Source organism: Rissa tridactyla, chromosome 8 (assembly GCF_028500815.1).
Source record: "Rissa tridactyla isolate bRisTri1 chromosome 8, bRisTri1.patW.cur.20221130, whole genome shotgun sequence".
Lineage (NCBI taxonomy): Eukaryota > Metazoa > Chordata > Aves > Charadriiformes > Laridae > Rissa > Rissa tridactyla.
In genome coordinates this window covers 31,760,270-31,782,777 of record NC_071473.1, presented here as the reverse complement: position 1 = coordinate 31,782,777, position 22,508 = coordinate 31,760,270, and the positions used below count along the sequence as shown (strand labels likewise).

Sequence of the window (22,508 nt, the reverse complement as noted above, 5' to 3'; positions counted from 1 at the left end):
TCTCTGTGATCCTTAGTATTTCAAAATCTTTTAATACTGAGGTTGTTCGGGTATTATCTGCTTATATTTTTGTTTTCTGATTTAAATCGGAGCTTGAAACAAAGCTTTAAGCTTCAACAAGTTCATTCCATTGCAGCGTAAAACTAAAATACTGAGCTCTCATTTACTGTGTGAGGAGAAAAACTGTATTGGCCATTTAAGAAATACGCTGGCTAGTAGATTATTAGAACTGCCTTTGCAGTCTGCCGGGGGATTGCATGGATTCTGTCAAAACGATGAGGACAACTTTAATTTACGTTATTTACCACTAGAAGGCTTCTTTTGGCCTAGTTAGTTTTTAACCTTCAGCCTGTGAGTTCCTGCAACAAGAACATTCGTGGGCAGACAGGCTGCGAGGCCAGTGGGCTGTCAGGGAAAACGGATTACCGATTCCCAATTGTTCCTTTCGGGCTCCTCCTCCTCTGCCATTGCTGGGAAATAACAGTGAAAGAATGTCTTATTTGCAGGCAAAATCTAGATATTTGAGAAACGATCTTTGACCTGAAAGCGGAGATAGCTGCTTTACTACAGTGAAGATGGTGAACATTTTGATACTTTGTGCAAAGACTGGCTCATGCCAGTGTCTCTTCCACGTGCAGTAATTTGAGGGCTTTGCTTTTACTTTTCAATAAATAGTCCTTTCTGACTTTGGAATTTAATTTGATCCATATTATGTACTTGAACTAGCAGCGTAATGGATAGACAATATTCATGACTGACTAACACATGAAAAGGGATCAGGGCCAGCCAGCATGGGTTTAGGAAGGGGAGGTCCTGCTGAACCAACCTGATCTCTTTCCATGACCATGTGACCCGCCTTCTGGATGCGGGGAAGGCTGTGGACATTGTCTGTCTGGACTTTGGTAAGGCTTTTGACACCGTCCCCCACAGCATTCTCCTGGAGGAGCTAGCGAATCATGGCATAGACAAGTGTACTCTTCGCTGGGTTAAAAACTGGCTGGATGGCCGTGCCCAGAGAGTTGTGATTAATGGGGTGGAATCCTCTTGGTGGCCAGTCACCAGTGGAGTCCCCCAGGGCTCAGTTTTGGGGCCAGTTTTGTTTAATATCTTTATCAATGATCTGGATGAGGGGATTGAGTGCACCCTCAGTAAGTTTGGAGACGACACCAAACTAGGTGGGAGTGTTGATCTGCTTGAGGGTAGGAAGGCTCTACAGAGGGACCTGGACAGGCTGGATCGATGGGCCAAGGCCAACTGTATGAGGTTTAATAAGGCCAAGTGCCAGGTCTTGCATTTCGGTCACAACAACCCCAAGCAACGCTACAGGCTTGGGGAAGAGTGGCTGGAAAGCTGCCCAGCAGAAAAGGACCTGGGGGTGCTGGTGGACGGCCAGCTTAACATGAGCCAGCAATGTGCCCAGGTGGCCAAGAAGGCCAACAGCATTCTGGCTTGTATCAGGAATAGCGTGGCCAGCAGGAGCAGGGAAGTGATTGTGCCTCTGTACTCGGCACTGGTGAGGCCTCACCTCGAGTGCTGTGTTCAGTTCTGGGCCCCTCTGTACAAGAGGGACGTAGAAGTGCTGGAGTATGTCCAGAGGAGAGCTACCAGGCTGGTGAGGGGTCTGGAGACCAGGTCATATGAGGAGAGGCTGAGGGAGCTGGGCATGTTTAGCTTGGAGAAGAGGCGGCTGAGGGGAGACCTCATTGCCCTCTGCAACTACCTGAAAGGAGGTTGGAGAGAGGTGGGTGTTGGCCTCTTCTCCCAGGGGAATAATGACAGGACCAGAGGAAATGGTCTGAAGTTGTGGCAGGGGAGGTTTAGATTAGGTATTAGGAAGAATTATTTTACTGAAAGAGTGGTCAGGCACTGGAACAGCCTGCCCAGGGAGGTGGTTGAGTCACCTTCCCTAGAGGTATTTAAGAAATGTCTAGATGTGGCACTTCAGGGCATGCTCTGAAGGGCAGAGATTGTAGGTTGTTTGGTTGGACTCGATGACCTCAAAGGTCCTTTCCAACCATGAAGATTCTGTGATTCTGTGAAAACGATTTAAGCAAGACACCGAACTTAAAGTTGCCATTGGGGTTTAGTATTTTGCAGCTCTTGAGTTTGGATCCAGAGACTCTTTAATTCTTTTTTGTCTTGCTGATGCCGTTTTATTTCATGTGGCCTTCCTTGAAACCGGGAGGAACAGATCCACAGAACTTGAACAAAGCAGCTCTGATGAGAAATGGTAAGATCAGTGGAGTCTCCAGTGCTGGTGGGTCTGATGCAGTTGCGAGCAGTATGGCTGCAGCGGACATTTGGCTTGGGGTCATTAGAAGAAAATTTCCGACAATTTGGAGGTATTGCGAGAGTCTTCCTCAGAGGTATGGTTGCAGAACTCCTGTCTGACGGAGCCCCTACAGTTATTTTTCAGTTCTCAGGGTAAAAGCGCAACAAACCAAGCACTAAGAACCTGAAGTTCCACAGAATGCCACGTGTCCATAGTTGCCTAGCTGGGATGGTCATTCCTCTTGAAGCCTCATCTATCTTGGAAATTTCCTGTGGCTCCAACAATAAGTACTTATTTGGACTAATAATACTAATTTGAGAAATACACCTCTACTTTGTTTTTACTCTTTTGAAGATGCTACTCGATTAGTCGAACAATATTACAGATCTTAAGAAGCAGCAAACTGGCATTCTTTTATTTTGAGGCAGGGTCAAGACTTTGGCCCCAGAGATTCCCATCTACCTAATGCCACATAACTGCAGGTAATTAGTGCAAAAGGACTTGGATGTATCTGACTTTTAAACATAATAGGAGTGGTACTTTGATTATCTATATTGAAATAGGTGACTTGAATGGCAGGGCAATTTACCAGATCACGTTGTGGGGTACTTGATACACCGTGCTTAGCCATGTTTTTTATACTTTATATGTTAATGAAGAAACATGAATAAGCTCATACTTTTAGTATTTACAGCTGAATATTACTGTACTGACTCAAAGACAGGATCTCTTAAGGGGAACCTGAGAGAAATAGATGACTTCTACTGGCTTTGGTAGATGTTTGAGCCCTTTCTGCACTGCTATGAAGTGCATGTGACTTTACATACAGGAGATGTCCACCAGCAGGGTAAACCAGCATTTAAACGCCACTCTTACGGTTTTGCAATGTGATTGTTGTATCTTTTTTTTTTTTCCCCCCCCTCTCTTCCCCAGCAATAGCTGGATATGGGAGAACGCTTCTTAAATCTCAGCAATTTTGGGTCAAATCTGAAACAAACCAAAGGATAGATTTTTGCCAGTTTCTTTACTGGACTGAAAAGAGCCTATCTAAATTTTTAGCTATTCTGTGTTGAACACAATTACAAATAATTTGTATTTGGAACAATACATACAATTTTTTTTTTGCAAGCGTTCATCTTAGTGTAATTGCAACTAATACATCTTTAAAATTATTCCTTTGTTAACATTTTTATTAAGTAAGCATTAATGAACGCATCTATCATGAAATAACCAAGGTGTTTTTAATCACCTAATTTTTTAGTAGAAGTGATTTCACAGATACGGTTCTGAACGCATTCATTTTACTTAGCATATCAATATGCTGCCTATCTCTGGGTCTTCCAACAGGAATTTTCTCGATTCTCAAATTTTTCTTCTTTTAGTAGGTTTGTAGAGTTGGTTTGGGGTTCCCCCCGTATTTTTTTGTTTTGTTTTGTTATTTTGGAGTTTATTTGGGTTTTCTCGGCTGGTTGCTTTTTTTGCTTCATGAAGACCAGAGCTCTATAAAGGTAAATAGTATAGAAATTATGAAAACACTACATCTAATTGTCCTTTCCTGTGATCTTAAAACAAGCCAGTTTGACCCATAAAAAAGCATTTGCCTCAACCTGGAGAGAACCCGAAACTAATCCTGACTAAAGTTTTTTAATCACCTCAATGAGTGCCAGTGATGTTTCACAGATCAGCAGTGCTAATTATTATTAGACAATGTCTAATGCCTGAGTAACAACGCCTGCAACATGCACACAGCCACAGCAGGAGGTGTGGATCTGGGTCGGTTTGGTTGTGTTGCTTTTCCTCCATGTTTGGTAACTATTGTTACCTACTTGTTTTAAGCTGAATGTATACAGTTTTTCTTGGAATTTTGACCCCTCTTCAGGTTTTTGCCTTTTCTTTTGTTTTCTTTTAACAGACATGCAAATAATACATTCTGTTACAATTACACTTTTCGTTTTCACTCATGAAAATGAGAGGAGCTGATGAAAATAGTACTGCAGCATTGTCAAGGTTGTAGTGTCAATCTTGAGATGTTAATGTCTGTATGCCAGGAAGAATGGAAAAAAAATACAACAGTTTATAATTGCTTGAAATACATTAAGGTTACTGTTAAAGCATGGAAATATCAGAATTGTTTATATGAAACAAGAAAGCTGTGGCTTGAATTTGATTCCAAGAGAAACTGACTGCTTTAGACCTCTGAAAATCCAGTTAATAGCCATCTGGTTAAACACTTAGGCTTTGGTGACAGTGTTGGACAATGATGACTGCAAAGAAAAAATATTTAAATAAAACCCTCAGGAAGAAAGTCGTGAACAATACTTGTATTTACTTTTTTTTTTTTTTCAAATTAAATGAGAAAAGCATCTTTTTATTAAGTAATGCAGGGCAGTAAATAATGTTTCCTAAAGAAAGCCTTATTTGACAGTGAATAAACGCAGATCTCGTTCTAAGAAGCAACATGTAATTCTTGGGCCATCTACAATCAATGTATTGAAGAGTAAGATTCCCATGAGATTATTTTGTGGAAGTGATCAGGAACAGTGAGTGAGATACGCAGTACAACTGTGTCCTGTGAAGGAAGGAAACTTTCAGAATGCATGGTATCTATTTTTGTAAGCTGAAAATAGTGTTAAAAACCCTGTTGCCTTTGGTAACCTTTATACATAAGCTTCTGAAGACTGTTTTTGTAAGATATCTTTGACTAATTGTTTTAATGTGTATGTAGAACCCGTGGAGCTTGAACTTTTGTTTCTGTGTTGGCTGAAAAAGTGACCACTGTGTAGTATGAGAAAAGGTTCTGCCTTTTACGAAAAATGGGAAATAAAAATTTTAGTAATAACTGTCAGCTCTTCATTAGCCACAAAACAAAATAAGTTAATGTGAAGAGGACGCTATGTTTACCCTCATGAGTCACCTCGCAAAACTGTAAGGGAAGCAACTTTTTTTAAAATTTAAATTAAAATGAAATAGCCTTAGAATACTTGATTAAGCCTCAAGTTACTTTTCATTGAGGGCACCTAAACGACTGTTGTTTTGGGTTTTTTTTTAAGGAGTTAAATTTCACTGTTTTAATCTTTATTTCAGCCCTTACTACTTCATTGATACATTAGGTCTAGAACACATCTACTGATTAATGACTCTATGGAAGAGCTTTTAAAACTGATCGCTTTACAGAGAAAATTACAGTTCAAGATTATGGAGGTCTCCATCAGCATTCATCTGCGTTTTAAAAATTATCAATTGGGGCCCAAATTTGATGTCTTGGATTAGATCTCAGATACAGCCAGCTCTTCGGCTTTCCTCCTCCCAGTTCTCAAGCAGCTGTCGCAGTTACGCACAGATGTCATCTTTCCAGCTTCAGGGAAAGAAAGACTGGGAAGAGCATTTAGGGAGAACAGTGCATCAACAACCTTAACATCCAGGATAGCTGTAGAACAGCAGGAAAGAGGAGGTGATCAACTTTGGGGGGAAAAAAAGTCAACAGTGACTCCTTGCCATTCTTTTGAGAAAAGGACAGTAAATAGTCCAGAAGAGAGAAAGTAAATGAGTGCTGAAAAGTATCTTGATCTGTTTGGATTTTGTGGGCTTTTCTGGGTCGCTATAGGGTAGTATTAGAAAAGACTTAATGAAGTGAAAGAGGGTTTTGTTGTAAACAGAGGAGAGGAGAAATCAGTACTGACAGTAGGAATAGACAACATGGGGTTTCTGAGGTAAATATGATGAATTTTAACAAACCAGTTATATTTAGGATATACAGGGCTGATGAAACTTATCCCTCCAATCCCAAAGCAGCAGGAAAAGTTTGGTTAGTACGTCCGAATCTGAATTACGATTCTTATAACTTACCTCCTTATCCAAACCAGAATTTTCATCTAGATATGTTGTTCTGCATTGCTCTTTCCTCTATAAATCACTATTAACAGAATTCAGAAATCGAGACAATTTCAGTTATGGGAAAGCAACTGTCTTGAGAAATGTTCATTTCAGTGGCTGCTTTTGAAGTTATTTCTAGTGGTTTACGCAGGCAAATAAAGCACAAATCTATCCTGTTTAAATCCCAGATGAAATAAGCATAGGTTGAGGTAAGCCACGCTTTTTTTTACTTTTTTTAAAATAAAAATCAGAAGCGTGACCTAGTTTAATTTGTAATGGAATATGGCAAGGCTATAAAAGATAAGCCTGCCTTTTATTACGCGCTATCAGATAAACAGTAAATGTTGTGACAGTGTAGAGAGCATGATGGTATACAGGCCACAATATAGTTAGGATTATTTTTTTTTAATTATACATTATAAGATGGGGGAGTGAGACAAACCTGTATAACATTAACGCAGGCCTTGACTATCAAATATTATTTGCAAATGTTATTTGCATCTTATTTGGAGTCACATGATGCTAACATGTTTTACAAACATGGATTTGGAATGAATGTACTGTGTGCTCTTACCCATTCCAAGAGAGCTTCCAGAACAGGTTACTGAAATGACAAGAAACAGTAGTATAAATGTTAGGTGTCAGGTTGTAAGCTGGAAAACAGTAGTAGTCTGTAGAACGTAGTCCATGCTATACAACCGTGCAATCCCAACAGATAGCAGTAGAGAACTGCTATAATAATGGATTAAATTTATGCCCTAGGAAAGGAATCCCAAGGAAATTACTTCCCCTTAAACAATTTTTACTTAAAAACTGTGCTTAGGAGCGGTTCATAGAAGAACAATAATTCTATAAAACAAATTGGAAAACAGAACTATTAAAAATCCTCATTCATTTGCTTCTGTATTCTAAACACTACTAACTTCCCAACTGAAAATTAACCTCTTTGTATTCACCAGGTCATGGGTGATCCAGTTAAGAGGCACCTGTGTAGATAAGTATGCCCCGTCCCAAAATGCTCCTGTGAAGTTCCCATCTCAGATATTGCAAGATAGCACCCACAACATTTACTCTGGAGTCAACACTAGAATAGAAGAGTTCTATTCCATGCCACTGTTACTCGCATAACTTCAGATTACGTTTAACCATCTAGCGTGCATGGACAAAAAAACATCATTCAAAGAAATTTAAGTTTTACCTGAATATATTTTTTTAGGACAAAATGTAAGCTTCGGCCCCTTATCAGTAACTGGAGATACTACCACTGTGTAGACATCCCCACAAGGTATCTCAGTGATATCGCAGTGACTGAGACCTGAGCTAGGGGTACAGGTGAAATTGCCTTTTGAGCCATGTAAATCGGTATTGTAGTTTATCTTTTCATCAGAAGCTTGCCAATACACCCTGATACCATTATTGCCAAGTCTGTAGAGCTTCACCCCAGAAGGGCAGCAAGCACCTAATAAAAGAAGAAACATTAATAAGCAGATTTTGTGAACCCACAATATTATAAATTCCTAGAGTGCATTTTAAACCAGATGATAGGATTACTATCACACTAGATACCAGCATTTCAATGAGAAATTATTATTTCACAGAAAGCCAAAGTAATTCTTGAACTGAACCAGGGAAGAAAATGTTTTATCAGACTTATATTATGGAGCTGGAATTCCGCTGTTGTTTTACACGTTGGAAGATAGTTGCTCTCTCCTGACTATGGAGGCAACAAGGCTATCCTAGAACGCCCAGAATCCTTTTGTGAACTTCTTTATATGGCTACCTGATGGCCATTATAAGAATGGTGTTTAAATGATACATGAAAATAATCCAAAGTGCATTTATTTAAGAGAGGGAACCACAGTGTATTAACTATGTATTGAATTTCAGCTGCACTACTTGTATGAGAGGAACACTATACAACTTAAGTTGTATATTGAGTCTTTTTCTTCCCAATTGCATTTACAATTTACATACTGGAAGAATATCCTTGATACGTGCAACTGGATGTCAAACCCGTTTCACTGATTGCTTTCAGAGATACTGTGTAGTTGGTGCCACATGTGATGCATCCCAGGAGACAGTAGTTTTGAAGAGTGTGACACTTTGCCTGTCCTTTTGGAGACTCCAGTGCTGTTACATACGTCTGTGCACCCATCCCAACAGACCAGCTGATATTTGTTACAGACTGTGTCACTTGAGTTAGTATCAGCTCATTAGGGCAACAAGGAGCTTAAAAAGAACAAAAAATAGAGAAGTCAATTCTATTTTGTACTTGGAAAATGGAAGGTATTCTGGGGGGTTGCAGCTAGAATAGTACATGATCAACAGTAAAGGAATGAAGACATGTATACTTTTCAGACAAACATTAGCTTGCTGAAAAATACTTCACTATTCTGGCAAGTTTCTAATAAACAAAATGTCAATATAAAATCAATTTTTCTAGAACAGTGAGTTGTAACCCTGGAATTATTATATGATGATTGTTCACCAACATACTAAAAATTACTAAAATTTGTCATCAGAATCAGGATAGATCTGTAGTTCAATTAAGCAGGGTCCACCTCTACCCCTCAAGTCACATAGCTCAGTCCAGCTCTGTCTCTGTTTGAAGTCTCTTCCTGTACAATGTAAACTGACTGCAACCAAACTGCCTGTTAAAAATAGATTCTCATGTATATTAATCTCTGAACTGTGCCTGGGAATTCTCTGGGTCAGTGGCACGGGACAAGACTGATAGCAAATTAACAGCAGGAATGGTGGTTAGGATGTGCTTTCATCTCTTCTTCACACTAGTTGTTGACATGGACATCACCACATTGCCTCTCCTAGTAATATTAAAAGACAAATACATTAGTGGATTATGTTATTATATTTTAGTTAGCTGTGCCAGATGATAACTGGTTGCTTCTTAGCAACGAATTATCTAAGGCTTCTCAGTATGAGGCAAGTGCCAAGTGATCTTTCCTTCTCACACACACAGAGATACATACACGTTTAAGCAGCAATAGATAGTATAATACACACACATTGTAATTAAAAAAAAAAGCCAAAAACGTATAAAGAGACATAGAACTATTTTAATATTAAGCTGCGAAATATTTTCCACTACATATAATTCCCACATACCTGTCTCTAAAGGGACACTGTAGCTTGGTAAACTCTGTCCTGCTGGTGATCTTGCTATAGCACTAACAGAGAAAGCAGATCCACAGGGAAGATTAATTAAGGTACAGGAATTTCCAGAGCTTGTGCAATGCCAAAGTCCAGCCTCTCCTCTAGCAGTGACAATATACGTAGCTTCTTTGTTGTTAGATTGCCAGTGCACACTGATTACAGAAAGAGTCTCCTTTGAGATATTTTTAATTTCAGGACTGCAGGGAGCTGAAATATTGCATATTAACAGTATTTAAACACATTGTTTATGTATAATATTTAAGTTACACATGAAAATTAAATTCCAGTTAGAACTGACAAACTACTTTGGAAAAGTATATGATCCTTAAATGTTTACTCCTGGTGAGAATTTAGAACTTGTGAAAGAACTGACAACATAAGGATTTTGCATGCAAAACCAGAGACAAATTGTAAATCTGATTTTCAAAAACTTGGAGCTACCAGAAGCATTCAATCCAAATCTGTTTTTAGGTTCATGCTTACAGTACATTTTTAAAGGACTTCCATTTTTTTTTAAATTTTTTATCATTTACAGTAACTTAGCACTCCAGTAATGCTTTTCATCCATTAATCACAGCAGTGTCTTACTAATTATTTCATAGAATCATACAATTGCCTAGGTTGGAAGGAACCTTTCAGATCATCTAGTCCAACTATCAACATAACTGACAAAAACCATCACTAAACCATATATCTAAGCACTATCTCTATCTGTCTTTTAAATACCTCCAGGGATGGTGCCTCAAACACTTCCCCAGGCAGCCTGTTCCAATGCCCAATAACCCTTTCAGTGAAGAATTTTTTCCTAATATCCAATGTAGGCCTCCCCTGGTGCAACTTGACGCCATTTCCTCTTGTCCTATCACCTGTTACTTGGGAGAAGAGACCAACCCCCACCTCTCTACAACCTCCTTTCAGGTAGTCGTAGAGAGTGATAAGGTCTCCCCACAGCCTCCTTTTTTTATGCTAAACAACACCAGCGCTTTCTTCTGCTAAAGGAGAGTAAGAATGGTCATCATACCTGTTGCCACGCTCTTAGACGCACAGGACGTGTTGCTGCCCCTGGCCTCGCTGAAAGAATAGACCGTGATGTCGTAGCGGGTGTCGCACCGGAGAGCCGACAAGGTGCAGGCGGCGGCGGTGTGTTTGCAGAGCACCTCGCCGCTGCCGCCCCGCGCCCGGGTCGCGTACATTTCAGCACCGCGGACAGGCGCCCAGGTGACACGCAGGGTGTCGCTCGACACCACCGCCGTCCTGATGTCGCCGGGGCAGCAAGGTGCTGGGAACAGACCAGGCGGGAGGGGAACTTGAACGTGAACGGAAAACTGGCACGAAAGCCAAGAGTCTTGTTTCGTTTATCTACCCCTTCGTTCAGAACCCCTCCTTCCAAATCAGCAGAGGGTATTCTAATGTACAGGTAAAACGTAGGAATTACGTACATCCTTGACTTAAAATGCCAAAGCATCTAGAAGTGAAATAACTCTAACAATGTTCTTCACAATTTCCCATTGAACTAATTTTTTTTCATTTTCCAAATATGAAAACTCTCAATGAGGAAATTTAAGACTTTGGTATACCCTTCCCAAGGCAACAGAAAAAAATACAGGAATAGAATTCAAATGTTATGTCAGGACTGTGTGTTGTAAGACTCATAGAATGGTTTGGGTTGGGAGGGACCTTAGAGATCATCTAGTTCCAACTCCCTGCCACGGGCAGGGACACCTCCCACTAAACCAGGTTTCTCAAAGCCTCATCCAGCCTGGTCTTGAACATCTCCAGGGATGGGGCATCCACAACTCTCGGCAACCTGTTCCAGTGTCTCACCACCCTCACAGGAAAGAATTTCTTCCTAGTACCTAATCTAAATCTCCCCTCTTTCAGTTTAAATCCATTACCCCATAGCGTCCTATCACCACACTCCCTGATAGAGTCCCCCTCTACCTTTTCTGTAGACCCCCTTTAAGTACTGGAAGGCAGCTATAGGGTCTCCCTGGAGCCTTCTCTTCTCCAGACTGAACAACCCCAACTCTCTCAGCCTGTCCTCATAGGAGAGGTGCTCCATACCTCTGATCATCTTTGTGACCCTCCTATGGACTCGCTCCAACAGGTCCATGTCCTTCTTATGTTGGGGGCTCTGGAGCTGAACACAGTACTCCAGGTGGAGTATATTCATATGTCCTTACTTGATGTTTGTGAATCATTAAACTATTTTCAAGTTTGTAAGCATTTTGCTGCACTTGACTATGCAAGTTAAATTCGACTGCAATGTGAAATGGTTCTTTTTCTCTGCCAACATTTGTGTGTTTTGCCCAAAAATTGAATAAAAAATAGAAGTTTAAGCCACTATCTTCCAATAAAAATGTCCAACCACAGTTAGAGGATCCAAAATGAATTTGCAAGAATACATTGCTACTTACCAGTAGTGTAATTGAATACATCACCTAAAGGACTCTGCCCAGCCTTGTTATAAGCAAAGACACTAATGAAATAAGTGAAGCCACAGTCCGACTGGAAATGGCATTGAGTATGTGATGTGTTGCAGTGCACCTCCAGACCATCATCACTCTTCACAAAAACCACATAATAATGACCAAAATTGACGCTAGACCATGATACCAACAAGTGGCCAGGTTCATCCTCTTCAATTGATACATTTTCTGGTGCACAAGGAACTGAAAAAAAAATTTAAAAAAAAAGAAATAAGAAAATAATTGTAATCAGAATATTTTCATTGAAGTTATACTTTCGGAGACTAAAGGAAAATCAGGAATATATAAAATTATTCTACTCAGCTTGAACAGTTGTTCTGTCTTGCTCAAGAAAACAGCAACTTAACTGTCTTTACAGAGGATGCTACTTACATTTAGATGAAAAGTGAGTATGATTTTTACAGAACAAGATAGATGCTACCTTCATGTTTTACAGAAAAGAGACTTGCTTAAGGAGCCCCTGTGAACAAAACCAGTGGTACCAGGCAGTATTTCAAAAGGAACTGGCACAGTCTGTGCTCACAAATAGTAGTTTTGGATGACAATCGGAATACTAGCTTGAATAGCAGTTGTCATTCAAAAGCCTTTATGTGAAAATGCTTTATATATTGGTATGAAACTCACTGGCTGTGTCTGAATAGAGCTGTCCTTTGCTCAGGTTTCCTTTTTGGTGGCATCCCAAAATGTCACATTAAACTGTGAACTCCATGGCTTTTACTTAAATAACATTTACTTTTTTTCTAGTTCAAAAAGTTTAGCTTGCTGCTTTTAGAATGAGTATACATGATCTATCTGAAGCAATGTTGGCTGAGAAGATTACAGCCCACAGATTAAAAGTTGCCTCTTGCTTAAGGCTCTCTCACCCCATTAGATCCACCTCTGAGTTGCCCACATGGATGATCTCCAACTCGTATCAATGAGAAGTCAAAATAAGGCATGTTATATCAAATAATTAAGTCAATAATGTTGTGTCTTTAAGGTAGCACATAATAACAAAAATGGTTTAGGTTTTGCTTACATGGACAGTTAATCTCACAGGTCAGGAAGCAATAACCTCTGACATGGCAGTGGTGCTAAGTAGCTGAAACGAGCAGCCTGTTGTCCTGACAAGGCATGGTCTGTGACGATATCTTAAGTTAGTCCAGTGGTGCTACTTTAGCTGAATGTGGTTTTATTGATCTCCTTTCAACTAACTACTAGATTTAGCCTCAAACAGTTCTCAGCCTAGGGCCAGTACTTAATGCTACTTCCTCACTGATTTCTCCTAATCTATTTGTGAGAGACCTGCCACAGTAGGACAGATCTGTTATTCCTTACATTAGTTTTACACTCAAAAAAATGACTTTAGAACAGGTACTTCTGGTAAGAGGAAAATGCAGGCTTACTTGTTCAGCCAACAATATATATACATCATTGCAAGTTTTTCTGACAGAAATACGAAGAAAGTTCAGGCTATTATCCCTGAAACAGGAAGGTATATAGCACAGTTCATGCATGAATTTTAGAAGCAGAAAGAACTATTTGAGAACCACTCAAACTGTAACTAATTTACATTTGAAATTGAAGAAATGTGTGTTAAAATGCCATAAGCTATATAAGGATCAATGACACATACTAGTTTTTAAGCTTACTGCATCAGTAGGTTTACTGGATCCAGCATCATTGTATGCTGTGACAGAAACATAATATTCAGAGCTGCACTGGAGCGATGGCACCATGCAGGAGGCAGAAGATGTGTTACACTTCAGTTTCAAGAGTCCACTGGAGGCTGTCATGCTGTAAGTTAGAGCTCCTTCTGTTGGCATCCAAGAAACAATAGCTCTTAAAGCACCACTATTAAAAGCTACTTGAACATCCGCTGGTGTCTTAGGACCTATGGTATATCAGTTTGGAACACATAAATACAACTTAGCATATGGCCTACAGACATGATATTTTTCATAACTTGCAAACTAAATACAATTTTTGTGGTGCAGAGCTTACCCTCATTCATATTAAAGTGATGATTTTTTAAAGAAATAGTTCTGGTTGTACACCATCGCAAAGCTTTCTGTTGAAACTCCTTGCCTTATTTGAATATTTGAGTCTCACAGTTAGAAAAATCCTCAAATCAGTCTAAGCTTGTGTAATCCTTACCGAGGCTTCTCCTAGGTACAACTTTAGTGGTAGTTAATAGTATCTTTGCCTCAGTAACAGTCATTAAACATAGCCATGTCACCTGAGCTTTCATGAACTTTGAGATAGGGTAAATATTATAGGATCTGAAAATCTACCCAATATATCTTTAAAAAACATAATACAATCACATATACACAGAAATACTTCCCCGTATATCTTTTTTTCTCTTTTTTTTTAATGCTTACTTGGTTACAAAAAAGAAAATTCCTTACTTGTTCTTTGGTTATATGTGAAATCATCTCCAGGGATCCCATTGACATTCCAGGCATATGCCTTGATAGTATAGAGAGTTCCTGGATCTAGATTTGTAAATATCAAGGAGGTATTGGTGGTGTTCTCCTTCAGCATTCTGCCCAAACCATCTGATCTCATGAGGGACACAGAGAATCCAGCTGCCATATACACAGCCTTCCAGCTCACAGCAATGGAGTCACAACTCGGAGAACTAACAGACAGAATCGGAGCAGCCAGGACTGTTGAAAAAGAACACCAAGTGACCTCTTGGTTTTTCAGTAATACTGTTTGAAAAGGCCAAATTTGAAATGAATACACACAATCACCAAACTCTGAGAGACAAATTAAGCAACAACAAAAACAAAAATAAATTAATGCAAGACTGACAGCATAAATACAGAAACTGATTGCAGCATCCATTATGATATTACAGGTTTCGTAAAATGAATGTAATTCATACACAAAATATGAAATATTGAGTGTGTACATGACTGAAAATCACTAAGAAGATACTGCATTTCCCATCCTCTAAGTTTTACCTTGTCTTATTTTATAGTTTTAGTTGCTGCTTCATTTCTTCCACTCCCTCAAGTTATGTCTTTTGTTAAAATAAAATTTGATTCTGTTAAAATAGAATACATATATTCATATAAATGCTAGTAAAACTTCCTATTAAACATTTAACTTACAGTACTGTTATAAAGTAAACCATTAATTCAGACTCTTGTCCTGGTCATTAAGTCAGATGGCTGAATTCTAGTCCTCAAAAACTGAAAGGAGAATGTGATCAATACAATTTAAAATACGAGAATATAATAATTCAGTACTGGTGCGTGCATGCCTGGGCTATACTGTTTGTTTTCTGTTCAAATAAATAAACAAATAAAAAGGATGCTGCGTGAATGCTTTATACTATAACAACATTACAGAATTTGAAATAAGAATAAGACTTTAAAAGTCCACCTGTTTTTGCTTTTCTGAAAGGTGAAGGCCGGCTTTTTCCTCCCGAATTTATAGATCTGATAGTGATTCTGTACAAGGTGGCAGGTTTCAGTCCCGTCACTGTGCCTGGAGAATTTGTAACTACAGTTTCAGTGAAGGAATCTCCATCTTGTGCAGTCAGCAGATAACTAGTAGCCCCAGGTACTGCTCTCCATTCCACTGTGATACTGCTGCTAAGTTTTGAATAAGCTTGCTCAATAACAGGTATGTCTGGAGCTAAAGTGGAAACAACGATAAACATATTGAAGTTTGGGAACTCAGCCCTGTGAAACACTAAGTGCTCTGAACATTTCACGAAGACAAAGCGTAGGACAAATGGCCCACGCTTTCTATGAATGTTTAAGTTAAATGAAGTTTAAATGAACACCAACAACATAGAATCTTCAGATATTGCAGACCAACTTTCATCTTTCAATAAAAATATTCTAGTACCCTTGAAATCACTACTGAAAATGACCATTCTTTAACATAGGTTGCGCTGAGAGGTCTCTTTTTTGTCTTGCTCTAGAGCCAATGAACTACACTGGATGTTTATAGAAAGCAATGTGCAAAGCAAAATATAGAAAGAAGAAGAGGGTGTTTATACAAAGCAGCCTGACATAGGATGCTGAATCTTAGGCTTTTCTATATCAGAGCAACGTACAATAATTTAGTTTGGAAGGGACGATGGGAAGTCATCTTATCCGATGCCCTGCTCAGAGCAGACAGGTGTACAATAACATGACACATCAAATACTGCAATTAAATGCTTTTCTATTATGCTATGCTGCAGGCCATTCAGAAAGAGCTCTTGTGTACTGCTCTTGTGTACTACACTCACAAAAGTAACTACAGAGGGTGTATTTCTTAACCACAATAAATTTATGTTCAGTGATCAAGATTTTCAGACTAGGATCAGCATATGTAAAGCAAGTCCATATATTGCAAGGCTGCAAAAGACTCAGTAGAAGAGAAAAAAAGACAAAATGAAGGTGTATCGCACTTAAAATTTAGAAAAGGAATGAAAAAGTATTTGGGACGAAACTATGAGCCTTGAGGCAAACTTATTTATAGCAAGGTAGCTAATTTGGGATTTCAGAGATCCTAGCAAGTATTATACAGAGTTATACAACTCCTGAGCATTATGTTTGCTCCCTTAGTCCCAAGCATTTTCTCATTCAGCTGTAGTGAGACATCATCTTTTGCCCCATTTGTAAAAATGGCAACATATATTCTATATGACCATGCCTACGGAACATTTGCAGGTGTGGTTTTTGCCATCTTTGGGCAAGCTATTGCACTATGATTTTTTTTTCTTTTAAAATATTGTCTTTAGTAACAATTCATAAAAGTTTCTGTGCAGGAAATCCTTATGCAAGTCTAACAGAATTGCTTGACTAACAGTCAAGCAGAGAATATACAGCACATGATTTATATCAGAAATAAATTACTGAGCATTAATCATTAATATCTGTCCTCCTGCAACTAAGATAGGAATAGAAGTTTTTTCATACTTATCAAGATAAACACTACTGCATTTATATTTTCAATTTTTATTGTAATAATTATTTTTGCAAGAAACAAATTATACTGGAAAAACAATGAGCATTTCTAAAAATTATCAGTCAAATTATCTTTAAGCAGAATTTGAACAGAATATTTTTTCAATTACATTTCAGTGATGAAATAAAAAAGCACTTCTGTTTATGTAGATTCTTCTTCAATGACCCTCAATGACTTATATGCTGCAAGTCCTTTTGTGAATGAAACAAAAATACCGTTTAGCAGTATCAGTACTGAAAAATGTGAATAGCTTCACATCTGCATTTGTCATGAAAGGGGAGGTGACTTGAAAAGCTGCAGTCTGAGCAAGCTGTTCATGGCAGGTCAGGGAAACATATATATTAAAAGAAAGCAGAGAGGAAAAGGAGCTAATCATTCTTAATATTGAACTCGGTAGGAGAACCAGCAAAAGGCTCCAACAGGAATGGCAGCTATTCCCTACCAGTACAATAAAACAACAAGGATAAAATCCCAGTCCTACTATAATCCCAATCCCCTATAATTTTCCAGTCAATGGAAATTATACTTCACAAAGTTTCTCTTACTAACCTGTTGACTGCATAATCTGTGTTTCTGCAAGAATAAGTCCATTCTTGTCAATAGCTTCTGCTTGTATAGCATAAATAGTATTGGGAATTAATGAAGTTAGAGTTCCTTTCAGTGTAACATCACTAAAATGAGACAGTAATGAATGGCCTACAGTATTCACAGCGGTAGCTGTGACTCTGTAAGAAGAGGCTCCTGAAATCTTGGGCCATCTGAGATAAATGCTCCATGATGTCACATCGTATACAGACACAGAGAAACCTAAAAAAAAAAATCATTATCAAAAAACCACATTTCAGTCGTTCCTGAATTTAGTCAAGTCTTGACAAGAAGATTGTTCAGTGCCTTACAAGAATCTACATGACCTAATTTTCAGATGACAGGCATTCCACTGAATTTGGAGTGCTATTTCCCTTGTTTGCTTTTGTAATCCATTAATTACTGTAATAACTGCTGCTTGCTCTTATAATATAATGTTGTGATGATGGCTATTTTTCTTAAAACCCCCATATGCTGTAGTCTAATTATTTTAAAAAATAAGGGTATTATCCGTATGTGAACACAAACCCAGCATCAACAGTATTCCACACAGGAATAGGATCAAATGCTTGTTTTGCAAATCATGAAAAGAATATGCTACAGTAAGTGTTCAGATACTGCAACAACATGTCTGCAACAATTAAGCATTTAAGACCGTTGACAGTGCAGTATATGCAGGAACATGTACTATCACCAGAGAATGAATGAATTCTGAGGGCATTTCTTGTAATCTTGCATTCCTCAATATTTTAAACTAGTCAGTATTACAGTTAAAGGCAATAGGAGCTGTAAGGAGAAAATATGAGATTGAAGAAAGTATGAAATGTTGTAAAACATTGGAAATATTTGTGCTTAGGACATCATTCTTCTTCTGGTGTGTTTTTTGGGGGGGGTTTGGGGTGTGTGTGTGGTTTTTGTTTGTTTTTTTTTATTTTATTAAAAGATACAGCAATTAATTGTGTGCAAATATGGGACAGTTTGGATCCTATTTGTAGCACAGTTATGTAGGTAACAAACAGCACAATTTGTCCAGCTGAGTGTTCTCCCTGGTTCACGCTGGTGTCAAGGCATAAGTGGTCTGTCAGAATCTTTTGAGAGTGTCCGACAGAATTAGGACTCCTAAAAATGAGGTTTAAAATTGATAAAGATATCAGCATAGATTTTTTTAAAGCTCAATCAAGATTGAAAACCATTTTTGTTTATAAAGGTGCTAGAACTTACAGAATGTTTATTAAAAATCACATGTGTGTGTTCTCTTCAGACCCATTCAAAAATAAGCAGGCAAAACCAAAATATCATTTTGAAGATTTACCTGTGTTAGATGAAAAGATCTGAAAAGGAAGATGCAAAAAAATTAGAAATACAAAATTAAATATTTTATTTTGAAAACTACAAAAAAATAACGATAGTAACAACAACAACTTAAAATACTACATTTTTTAAATACACTTTACTGATAGGATATATTTGCATAACACTTAAAGTTATGCAACCAATGAGCTTTGGTACATGTATGCAGATTGTACTACTACATCTTCCTCTCCGAATGTGCCTATTGATCCAGTTTTCAGCTGTTGACAGACTTCAAAAGTCCTAATATACTATTTTATTTTTCAGTCACTTGTAAGCACTGTAAAAGTGTAATAGTAACAAAACACGAATGTAGAAGTGGGTGTCAGGTAGTCTCTACCCTAGCTTTTAGTCTACTTTTTTTACTACAAAGAGTACAATATCATTCATGAAAATAGTTTTAAAGCAAATGAGTTAGGTGCACTCACCATTTCTAGGCAGCTGAAAAGCAGTCCGATAAATATTAATGATTTACTTTTTGCACCGCACATCTTGTCAGAGCTTTGTTCCAGCCTTTGCGGGGGGATGAGCTCCGGCCGATGCCTGCTGTCACTAGTAATATTTTGCAGCGGCGCCGTCCCCGCAGGTTTACTCCCTGGGACGAGAGGAGGTGGAGGCTGCCGTAGGGAGGCCCTCCTCCCTGCTGGACCACAGCCTGCCAGCCATCACCAAAGCCATGGTGGGATGAATCCCACAGCATCGAAACTTTAAGCAGGCAGGTGGTGGGTTTTTTCCCTTCTGTTGCAGGATGCAGTTTCTGTATTGCTTATATGAGATTCATAAAGTAACTAAGCCCAATGTAAATTCGAAATCTGCTGTTCAGCTTCTTGCCTATTGCCATTTTTGTCCACTTACAAGGATCTTTTCTTTCTGCCAGGAATGCTGCCCTCGTCGTACTGCCCGTTGAATGGAATGTCGCCATACCGACTGGGAAACCGTAGACCGAGAAATTTTCCTCTCATTTCTTTGCAATTCGTACCAGCTGCTGGTTCCTCTTTGACAACACGCCTTTGTGCCTTCGAACTGTAACTTCTGACAGGTGATTTTAGCTGTCAAGCAACAGTATCTTCCTATGAACCGATAGTGCTTTCTTCGGTGGCTTACGTGAACCAAACAGGGAACCTGGGGGCCATTTTTATGAGGGGCCCATGGCGGCGAGGGCAGTTTGACACCCCGAGGGGTCCCGGGGCCACGGCAGGTGTCGCGGAGGTCCCCCCGGCTGCTCCCCACACAGCACAAGGGGCCCGCCTCGGGGCTGGGGAGCCGGCTCCCGCCGTGCCGGGCTCACCTTCCGACCAGCAACAGGTCGCTCCCACCTCAGGGGACGAGCCCTGGTCAGCGGGCGCTTCACCAGCGGGAATTTCGCACCCCATCACGGCAGAGAAAGGGGGCCCTGCGGCTGCCATGGATCCTGAGGGGCTGGCGCGGCTCCTGAAGGGCTGGCGCGGCTCCTGAAGGGCTGGCGCGGCTGGCGGGAGCCCGCCCCACAGGCAGGCAGCGCCCTCCGCCACCGCCCCGCTCGGCTCCGCCCGCCGCCTCTGAAGAGGGCGCGGCGGGGCCAGGCAGGGGAGCGGAAGGGAGCGGCGTGGCGGCGGTGCGGGCGAGCAAGATGGCGCCGGCGGCGCGGGGGCTGAAGAGCTTGGTGTGGCAGAGTGAGTGCGGGGTCTCGCTCCGCGCCCCCTTCCCACCGCCCCCGGGGCTGGGAAGCGGCCCGGGGCCGCTCGGCGGGCGGCGGTGCGGGCCGGTCGGCCGGGAGCGTTCGCCGCTGCCTCCCCGTAGCCTGGCGTATTGGGGTCGGTGGTCGCTGTTGGGGCTGGGGCCCCTTCTGGCGGGGCTGGGGCCCCTTCTGGCGCGGCTGGGGGCTCCTTAGGAGCCGCCCTGCGTGTCGGGGCTGAGGTGGGCGGGCGGGCGGGCGGCGGGAGAGCCGGGCCGTGCCCGGGCGGCTCTGTGGGGAGCCCGGTGCGCGGCAGAGGCTGGAGGTGGCGGCTCTTCCTCGGCTCGTCGGGGTGGCGGGAGGCGGCCGCCCTGGCTTGCCGGCAGTAATAGCACCTGGATGGAAACGTTTTTGCCTTTTTCCGAGATGAGGTTGAACTTTAGAGGATATAGCCAGCCGTGCCAGCTCCTGAAGAGGGTAAGCTGAAGTCAGCTCTTCAAGGACTTCCCTGTTGCTTCCGAAATGGCAGTTCTGGAGAGCACTCCCGGCCTCGGAACGGGCTCTCCGGTTGTCTGTCACGAAGTGTCACTGCCGGCTTTGCGCTGAGCTTGGCGCTTTTCAGAAGGAAAAAGCTGAAGGTGTCCCCAGGTACTTTAATAAATGAACTGCAGGTTTTTATGGCCGTGTTCAGGAACAGGTTCTGCCAGTGTTTGGTACAGAAAATGAAGTTGTAACTACGCCATGTCTTAGTGGAGTGGAAGGGCGGATAGTACTTCAGGTACTGTGAGGCATTTGGGGAAAGGCACTAATGGCCACCTCATACCAGATTTAATTGTAGTGAGGTGGTGACTCCATGAGCAGCTCAGCCAGCCCAGTGACTGCCTGTCACTGAAATGGGAAGGTCCTGCTGCCTTCTTGTCTGTGGTTTCATCCTCTGCTCCTGCCTGCAAGCTCCAGTCTGCTTGCTTGTGTTGCTGGAAACGAAAACAGAAAAAAGGGGAGAAAGAGGAAAGCAGACTGTTTTGTGGTGTTCCGTCCTCGACTGCTGACATCTGTACCCTGCTTACATGAGTTAGGTACCTTTGTTTATAACTTGACCTTTAGAAATCCCTAGTTTTGCTTCTTTGTCCCATCTTGCTCTGTGAAGTCTTTTGTGCCTTTGGTAATAAAGTGATTGTTTTGTCCTGAGGTGTTTTGTAGAAGACTTGGACCTTACAGGGTCACAGAATTGTAGGGGTTGGAAGGGACCTCTGGAGATCATCGAGTCCAACCCTCCTGCCAGAGCAGGTTCACCTAGAGCAAGTTGCACAGGATCATGTCCAGGTGGGGTTTGAGTATCTTTAGAGATGGAGACTCCACCATGTCTCTGGGCAGCCTGTGCCAGTGCTCTGCCACCCTCAAAGTAAAGAAGTTTTTCCTTGTGTTCACATGGAACTTATGAACATGTGTTCTGGTTTGTGCTTGTTGCCCCTTGTCCTGTCACTGGACATCACTGAAAAGAGTCTGGCCCCATCCTCTTGACACCCGCCCTTTAGATATTTATAAGCATCGATGAGGTCCCCTCTCAGTCTTCTCTTCTCCAGGCTAAACAGGCCCAGATCTCTCAGTCTTTCCTCCTAAGAGAGATGCTCCAGTCCCCTGATCATCTTCGTAGCCCTCTGCTGGACTCTCTCCAGTAGTTCCTTTTCTTTCTTGAACTGGGGAGCCTAGAACTGGACACAGTACTCCAGGTGTGACCTCACCAGGGCAGAGCAGAGGGGGAGGATGACCTCCCTCGACCTACTGGCCATGTTCTTTTTAATGCACCCCAGGAGACCATTGGCCTTCTTGGCCACAAGGGCACATTGCTGGCTCATGGTCAACTTGTCCACTGGGACTGCTAGGTCCCTCTATGCAGAGCTGCTTTCCAGCAGGTCAGCCCCCAACCTGTACTGGTGCATGGGGTTATTCCTCCGTAGGTACAAGACCCTACGCTTGCCCTTGTTCAACTTCATTATGTTCCTCTCTGCCCAACTCTCCAGCCTGTCCAGGTCTCGCTGTATGGCAGCACAGCCTTCTGGTGTGTCAGCCACTCTTCCCAGTTTTGTATCATCAGAAAACTCGCTTGAGGGTATGCTCTGTCCCCTCATCCAGGTCATTGATGAATACATTGAAC

At 41.2% G+C, this 22,508-nt stretch overlaps 2 protein-coding genes across 4 annotated transcripts in view; one reads left to right on the top strand and one right to left on the bottom strand.

The window, feature by feature from the left end:
• Window positions 1-6,144: 6,144 nt before the first annotated feature.
• On the bottom strand, window positions 6,145-19,234 carry FNDC7 (fibronectin type III domain containing 7). Its single transcript, XM_054212571.1, has 13 exons — window positions 19,128-19,234; window positions 18,662-18,680; window positions 17,314-17,571; window positions 15,184-15,438; window positions 14,199-14,459; window positions 13,424-13,681; window positions 11,737-11,991; window positions 10,341-10,598; window positions 9,272-9,526; window positions 8,120-8,374; window positions 7,344-7,604; window positions 6,720-6,749; window positions 6,145-6,185 (listed from the first exon to the last, which is right to left on the bottom strand). Exons 1-13 carry the CDS (start codon window positions 19,188-19,190, stop codon window positions 6,145-6,147), a joined length of 2,469 nt encoding a protein of 822 aa, XP_054068546.1. The 5' UTR covers window positions 19,191-19,234.
• A 1,014-nt stretch (window positions 19,235-20,248) lies between these two features.
• STXBP3 (syntaxin binding protein 3) overlaps window positions 20,249-22,508 on the top strand; it is a 28,711-nt gene continuing 26,451 nt past the window's right edge. For 2 of the 3 annotated variants that reach the window (XM_054212238.1, XM_054212237.1), the window contains exon 1: window positions 20,249-20,351. In XM_054212238.1, coding sequence (XP_054068213.1) covers window positions 20,309-20,351 — 43 coding nt within the window. In that variant the 5' untranslated portion in view covers window positions 20,249-20,308. Of the gene's footprint in view, window positions 20,352-20,779; window positions 21,002-22,508 lie in introns of all 3 variants that reach the window. The other variant, XM_054212239.1, reaches the window with a different exon arrangement.